The sequence below is a fragment of the Crotalus tigris genome, unplaced genomic scaffold (assembly GCF_016545835.1).
Source record: "Crotalus tigris isolate CLP2741 ecotype Arizona unplaced genomic scaffold, ASM1654583v1 scf7180000017639.5415321, whole genome shotgun sequence".
NCBI lineage: Eukaryota > Metazoa > Chordata > Lepidosauria > Squamata > Viperidae > Crotalus > Crotalus tigris.
The window spans coordinates 5,097,657-5,105,529 of NW_024096532.1; the positions used below are offsets into that span (position 1 = coordinate 5,097,657).

The 7,873-nt window shown below is 39.4% G+C and overlaps 1 protein-coding gene and 1 long non-coding RNA gene across 4 annotated transcripts in view; both read right to left on the reverse strand.

The window, feature by feature from the left end:
- The window catches only part of LOC120304576, a 28,871-nt gene extending 26,974 nt beyond the window's left edge, over positions 1–1,897 (reverse strand). Inside the window, exon 1 of one of the 2 annotated variants that reach the window (XM_039335345.1) lies at positions 444–1,897. Coding sequence is in view for 1 of the 2 variants with exons in the window: in XM_039335342.1 (XP_039191276.1) it covers positions 413–530 (118 nt within the window). In the remaining variant the exon portion in view is untranslated. Of the gene's footprint in view, positions 1–412 lie in introns of both variants that reach the window. The other variant, XM_039335342.1, reaches the window with a different exon arrangement.
- A 334-nt stretch (positions 1,898–2,231) lies between these two features.
- Positions 2,232–7,457, reverse strand: LOC120304577. 2 transcript variants are annotated; one of them, XR_005555755.1, is made up of 3 exons: positions 5,262–7,457; positions 4,406–4,598; positions 2,232–2,699 (listed from the first exon to the last, which is right to left on the reverse strand). It is a non-coding gene; the product is annotated as an uncharacterized LOC120304577 (long non-coding RNA). The 2 variants fall into 2 exon arrangements; XR_005555754.1 differs by having other exon boundaries at positions 4,406–7,457.
- Between the last annotated feature and the right edge of the window lie 416 nt (positions 7,458–7,873).

A 7,873-nucleotide genomic window follows, 5' to 3' on the forward strand; every position in this document is an offset into this window, starting at 1 on the left:
TATTTAAAAGCAGAATGATTACTCTGCACATTTCAAGGAAAACCATACTGAAAGCAGCCGAAACTGAATTAAAACAATTTACAAAAAGGTACTGCAGCCGTTTAATCAAATGCAAAGCTTTCATCCAATTATTTATTTTCTTTACAAATCAATCTGCATGCTATAAGGCTATTCAGTTTAATTAAAATAACTTGGGAAAATAATTTTTTTAAAAAAAAAAACAGATCTTATTATCCAGTTACTCCTATAGCATGATGCCACATCAGTGTCTTGGTTTAAGACTGTAAACTTTTCTTTCCCTTTTTCTGCTAATTACATAAAATGTATAAATGAGGTTTAGAATAAGATCTAAGAGTGAGATGGGCATACCTAAATAATAAAATAAAATAATAATAAATAACTTATTACTTACTATACTGCATGAACTGTGGTGGTATAGATACCTTCATATTTTTAATGATGCTTTTTTTGGCATCGATGGCTAAGACATCTTCCAGCATAGAGGTGAAAAGATAAAAGGCATAATACATCCATAATAGAATTAATTGAGGGTTCAGATCCAGAACATTCCTATATTCTCAGAACACCCAGCACCTCAAGTACGAAGAAATCCACTAATCTTACCATGGACCTTGGCACAATCCCTAAACACTAATCTTATTTTCACTTTCTTTTTCTCTCTGCATCCTTGGACATCTGATTTCTTGTTTGTCAGACAGTTCCAGTTTCCAAAAGTCTCCATGCATTTTTTTTTTTTTTTTTTTGCTGATGGACGTCCGTTGATAAAATGTTGCATCATGTTTTTTTATGTGATTTTCATCCCAAGCAAGATTTAAGTTTAATGGAAAATCCTCTTCAGCACCTCCAAGAGTCATTCAACCAATAGACTGCCAAAAGAACATTGTCTCACACTATTTTCAAAAGACCCCCTCCCCCAAAAAAGCAGCATTGCACTGACTTACAGCTTGTCTTCTGTGTTATTAAACATAATTTACATGAAACTACATTTTGTATTTCCCTTTGTATTGCTATCACGGGAGTGCTCTTTGATCATTTCCTGACCCTGGATTTTCAGTGAAGGTGGAGACAAAGTGTATGTTTACGCAACTCCCTCCCATGTAGACTTTATTCAAATGATCCAACTTGGCTATGGTAACCCATGGCCTGATTACATCATACTTGCACTCTTATACTGGGAGTCTACAACCCAATTGTTGTAACGAGTAGCAAGCAAACTCCTCATTGCATCTGCATCACGTTGGGCATCAGGTAGTCCTCATTTAGTGACCCCTTTAGACAGTGACCATTTGCAGTTGCAATGATGATGAAAAGTAGCATTGCCACCAATGCCTTCATTCTCAAATCCACAAAGGAAAGTTGAAGTAAGATCATAAGAACAGTGGCAGTCATGTGATTTTACACTTAGCAACCAACCACTTTAACAAATGAGTTGCCAGTCCCAATTGTGAGGACTGCCTCTATTATGGAACCTCTTGCTCTGGCTCCCATTTATTGCTGAATGCAATTCAGTAATTGATTTTGACCTTTAAAACCACTTAATTTTAAAAGATTAGGACCCGGCTCTCAAAGGAACTATTTAGATCAATAAAGATAGGAGAAGGTATTTGAGATTTATTGGAAAGTTCTTCAAGGGCAATGTTTTCCAACCTGGATAGTTTCCAAATGTGGGGACTTCAACTCCCAGAATTCTCACCAGTAGGAAGATCTAGGAGCTGGAGGTCACATATGAGGTGGAGTGTCCAGAAGGGAAACCCTACCCTAGGGCTACCGTACCTCAACTGCAAAATCTGGATAATCTCTATGTCAGAGGTCCCCAACCTTTTGGACACCAGGGACCGGTTTTGTAGAGAGAGGTTTTTCTGCGGACCGGAGGGTATATGGTTTTGTGTGCTGCCTACATCTCGTGGATAGGTCTTTGCTTGTTTGTGTGGACCGGTTGCTGGCATGCCATGTCCTGGTCCTAGTCCATGGACCAGGGGTTGGAGACCCCTGCTCTATGTGACCATTAAATGCTAACATTCCAGTATCCCTTTGCTACTGTCCAGAGATATTCCAGATTTTTGCAAACAAAGTACAGTAGCCCTAATACTAGCACTTGAAGAAATTATCAAGGAAAGAACTTTTGCCTGCAAAATGTATCTCTTTCAGAGCTTCCAAACTACATGCTCTGTATTCATATAACATTTTTTTTTTAAAAAGAGAACTTGGACTTTTACATTATCTTGAGTGTTTTATTGCTGCATTTATGAATTTATGACAGCTACATAGCCATGTTTATAATTATTATTTTATTTTTAGTTTACATGCTGCGCTCCAGCAAAGATATTAGGTGGTGCACATAATGTTCCTTCTTTGGCATTTTCCCCTAACTACAAGCTTGTGATATTCACTGGGTTGAGAATGAATGACTGGTCCACAGTTACTCAATTCAGTCACTAAAGGCAGTTTTGAACTTGGTTCGCCTCTTGGTTAGGGAGATTAAACACAGTCTGTAACAATGGAGGGCAGATGAACAATATTCAATACAAGGGGAATCCACAGATTATCTCAGTTTCGGAAAACAGGTTGTTGCGTTGACTGTGAATTTCCCCTCTTTTTTCATTAATGAAAAATAAATGCGTTCTCAGAATTTCAGACATCTGCATGGTTTGCTTACAAATGCTTCCAGCTTTTGTAATCTGAAATGCAAAATTCAAAGGCAGTTAGGCCACTTCAGAAGCGCCCCTTCAAATATTTCTCTCAACTTTTAATCAGCATTGTCTCAGTTCCCACACTATTGAGTTAAGTTGGTTGAGTTTCCATCCAACACGCTGTAAGGGCTCCATGTTGGGAAGCAAGGAGATCAAATCCATTCTTTAAAAGAAATTTGATAGCCAATTTTCACATCAGATGAAATCTGCCATATTCATAGAATTTTACAGAAAGTCCAGTTGTTGCCATTTTTCTTCTGTTCCTAACCACAATAATGCCAAAATGGTAGAACTTGCCTTGGGACATCACAGTGCAAGTTCTACTCTTTCATAATTGCACTGCAATATATGCAAGCACAACACAACCCACCAGCACCTATGTTGCTAGACATGTTCAGCAATAGACCTGTAAAACTGCCACAAAACAGATGACTGTAAATAATGTTGTGTACATATGGTTCATTCACAAAATACCCAAAGGGTCCTATGAAGCTCCATTATTAATTGTTAATTATACTGACCATGAGCTATGCCAAAAATACCTTTTGCATAAGCCACTTACCCATGGTTAATTTAAATGTGGTTAGAAACTTAAGTAATTTTCTGGGTTTGTAAGGCACATTGAATCATAAACTGACTACATGGACTGGATTTGCACAACACACTAATCTAATGTGGTTCAGTGTGTTGAGCAGCAGAGCCACAGAGTTACAATAAAGCTTCAAAACCAAATAAAATACAAATTACACCATTGAACCTAGCCCTGGTTGAGGATAGGACTCAGTGCTGGTTGCATGCAAGGCAATGAGCAAGACTAAAAAAAAAATTAGTATATTTCCTATTGCTTTGTCAAAATTTAATCAAATCAATGGGCACATAGAAATGACCGTTTAAAAAACTAAGGACTTAGTTGCATTTTCACAACCAGCTATCCTTCACACCCCAGCTAGCAATTAATATGTTTTTGATAAATAGATATTCAGATAAATAGACAACACTATCCCTAACAATTGAGGGATTGGTATCAGTGACTTCCTGGAAATTCTAACACTATAGTTTCTGGAGAAAGCTCAGTTGATAAGAATCAGAAAACAGATGCAAAAACGAAATAATCATACTCACTGAAAGGGGACTTTGATACTGTGGTACAGAGACCAAAGATATATTTCTCAGTGAATAAATCATGCAAGGTATGAAGGACTGGGAGAATTAAGGGGATTTTAGTTAAGTAATCCAATGGAAAATCCCAAAAACAGACAGCAGAAACCAGAGGCAGCTTCTGTTGCTGTTTAAGTATTACTGACTCATGGATGTTAGTTCAGCTCATCCTTGACCAATTCTCTGCTCTTTATTCTATCATACAGCATGTCATTCCCACCCACTCAACTTGGTAGCTGCCCTATATTTTTTTTAATAGTTTGGCTTTGCAACATCTTATAGCAAGAATTCCCTTTGCTGGCACTAGTTGTGGCTGCTCCAGGGAAACTGATTCTGTAGGTTAAGATTAAAATACACTCAGGCCGCTATGCACGAAGCCAGTTTCCCTGACATCTTTTTTTTTTTTTTAAATATTGTTGTTTTACAAGCAGAAAAAAGAGAAAGTAAAACCTGCAGCAGTTATTGTTTCCTAGAGTAGCCACAGTTTCTGAGCAGGAGCGGGAAAGAGTCCCTACCACTCCACCCACAGAACTTACCGTCAACTGAGCCTGAAGTGGGAATTGAATAGTTTGGGTTCTCCCTGGTAGTTCTATCAGTGTCGGTGGGTGCAATCTTCAATCAGGGGATTTTTTTTTCTTTTAAAAGGAATTCAAGCTTTTAAAAATTGCACAATATAGTACCGCATTTGGAAGAGGGTCAGTCAGTTGGCAGGCTTCCAGTTCTGCAAACCTAGTGGAAAGATTTAAACAGAAGGCTATAGTGGGGGAAGAGTATTGTGGTTGAACATGGTCCTAGTCAGTGGTACGGGAACAAGACCTATCAATTCGGCTAAAGCTTGCACCTTTTGCCTGAATGGATTGAAGGGTATTTAAAAACCAGGTAGCCTAAGTACTGTTTACAAGTCAGCATAATTAAACTGAAGGCATTACATTAAAAGAAACAACCTATGTCAAGCAGGTCGCTGGAAAGATTCAGTGTTTAGGGCAATATAGATTTGGTGGAGAACAATAATACACCCAGGGTAAAGAAGGGCAAAGATTTATGTATGTATATACCCATCAGGCTACTGTATTTCCTTCTGGAGATAAGCAGTGTTATTACAGTGCAGAAAAGGAATAGTAGTAAGCCAAAGATATTAAAGGTGTGAGGTAAGAAAACAAAAATGCAGCTAAATCTCATGTATACAGTACCTATCCAGGGGTAGGCAACCTTGGCTCTTTTATGACTCGTAGACTTCAACTCCCAGAATTCCTGGGAGTTGAAGTCCATAAGTCATAAAAGAGCCAAGGTTGCCTACCCCTGACCTAAACCATTCCGTATTATCTCTAATCATCCTTGTTTCTTTATGTATACCTCTTTATGTATAACTTGACTTTTCTTCTTTAAACTTACCTCCTTTTGAAAATCTAATAAATTCTGTCACTCTAGCTTCCTTTCCAAGAGAATTCATTTTCTTCAAAATGGCAGACTGTGTTCTCCTTCCTCTGCTGAAGCCACACAATGTTTCCATGAGGGTTACAAAGGAGTGTGTTTGTTATTACGAACCATTGCATTTAACTCACATTTTTAATTTATGGCAGTCCATTCATAAGTATAGGTTGTAAGTCAGATATTCTTAACCCAGGCATTGCCTATATTCCGCTACTAACTTTCGCACATTCATTCATTTCATAATAATCTGCTGAATAGCAAAAATCTGTTCTGCATAATCTTTGCTTGGCATAAAGCCACATTCTTGCACAAGCAGGATATATAACCAAATACAATGTCACTTTCCCCCTCAGTTTAGTAACTAAGGAATAGCAATACCAATTGATGGAAATTCCACAAGCAGCATCAAAATCTTCATTCCAAGAAATGCTGTTAAAATAGCCTGAAAATGTGTAAAAAACAAATCCAGCATATCTAGTATTTAAGATCTGGATTTGTGGAAATAGCTAATGCCTACTTGCTGGCTAATGAATGTACTTCTATGCTCACACGCACAAAGCCTTTGCACATCCTCATTTTCTCTCCCACACCCACGCAGGTTTCCCACACACAAAATACAGCCTATGGCCCCATTGTACAGTGGCTAGAATGCAGTATTGCAGGCACTCTACTCACAAATTTTGATCTTGAGTTCAATTCTGATGGGGCTCAGGTTGACTCAGCCTTTCATCCTTCCGAGGTCGGTAAAATGAGAACCCAGATTGCTGGGGGCAATATGCTGACTTTGTAAACTGCTTAGAGAGGGCTATAAAGCACTGTGAAGTGGTATATAAGTCTAAATGCTATTGCTATAGCTGTGCTTTCACACACATAATCCATGTAGACATTATTGTACCCAAAGCTTGGCCTGATATAAAATGTATATATAAATTAAATTAAATGTTCAAATTGATTGCCATTTTCTTATTATCATTTGTCTGATGCATGACTTGTGAACATTACCAGTACTATAGTAACATTTTCTCCAAGAAAAAAAATATTGCAAATAGCCTATGGGACCTGACTTTTGGTATACCCTGTGTATCACATTCCTCCAAGCTAATCATAATCCCAAGATTGGTAACCTCCCCAACCAACCCCCCAGGATTGGTAGGAGGAACTATCTTTACTTTCATCCACTTCCAGCATCAATTTAAATCCCTCTTCCTGTGTATTGCAACAGAATAGTAACTCAATGGTTCTGAGAAAGTAACATTGTATGGTTCACAAGAGAAGAGGCTTAACAGTTAACCATACCCAATTTAGCCATCTCTTTAATAAGCTAATCATCCTCATATGAGCCTCTGCGCTTCTCAGCCTTGAAGGCTTAACTCACAGACTTCAACTCATCGAATTCCCCAGCTAACAGGCTGAGAAACACTAGGATGGACCATGAAAAAAGAATAGTTCCACTTGGCAGTCAAATGATTTGGGCCAACAGTCAAATGATTTGGGCCAAATGTCAAGAATTAAGCTGGGAGCAAAATGTCTACAAATATTAATTTGGGATAATTCCAATAGAACAGGGGTGTCAAACTGCCGGCCCATGGGCTGGACGCATCATTCGGAAGCTGCGCCCACCCCATTGCCGGCAATGGCAAAACCGTCCCAATACGTTGCGTGACGTCACGTGACGTTGTGAGTTTAACATGTCTGCAATAGAACAAAATACCTGTAAGCTCATGGATAAATTTGGGAAGTGGATTAGTGTGGATTTGCTCCATTAATACAGAGTAACTTGCCTTGCCAGTTTTGGTGAGGGTGTGGGTTTCTTGATATTTCCCATACGCAGAGAAGCCTGGATTACCACCAACAAACAATCAAGCAGAAAGCAATACCCTAATCAATATAAACAAGGAATGAACTCCACACTGAACCGCATTGTTAGTGTTACCTAATTGGGTGATGAAACATCTGCAAGCAAACAGACAGCACCAAGGACTCTAACATTGGGGATGGTTTTGAGCACACATGAGCAATGTTCACATTTAGAGAAGTTGTATAGAGCAGTGGTTCTCAACCTGTGGGTCGGGACCCCATTTCACGGAGGTCGCCAAACAACGCAGTCCGCCATTTTTTCCCCTTTTCCTTAGCTGTGCTACTCCCTTTTATTCTATTGCAATAGTTCTCAACCTGTGGGTCGGGACCCCATTTGGGGTCAAACGACCATTTCACGGGGTCCCCAAATACAGTCCGCCATTTTCCCCCCTTTTCCTTAGCTGTGCTACTCTTTATTCTATTGGCTTTTGAAAGCCAACAGAATAGATTCTCTTGAATAGAGTCTAATTCTACTGGCTTTCAAAAGCCAATAGGAATTGTCCAGGCTGTCTTTGCCCTGCTGAGCCTGCCAAAAGTCCCATTCTGCAAACGGTACTGCAAGTTGTCTGCAGCGAAGGCGAGCTGTCTGGAAGTTTCCACCCCTCCCTGCTGAGCAACTACTAAAAATGTTAAGTAAAAGAGGGCCGGGCTGGGAGGCCGGCAGGCGCAGGGAGGGTTGCTGGCGCACGTGGGACCTGGCGGGTGCCTTACCTCCC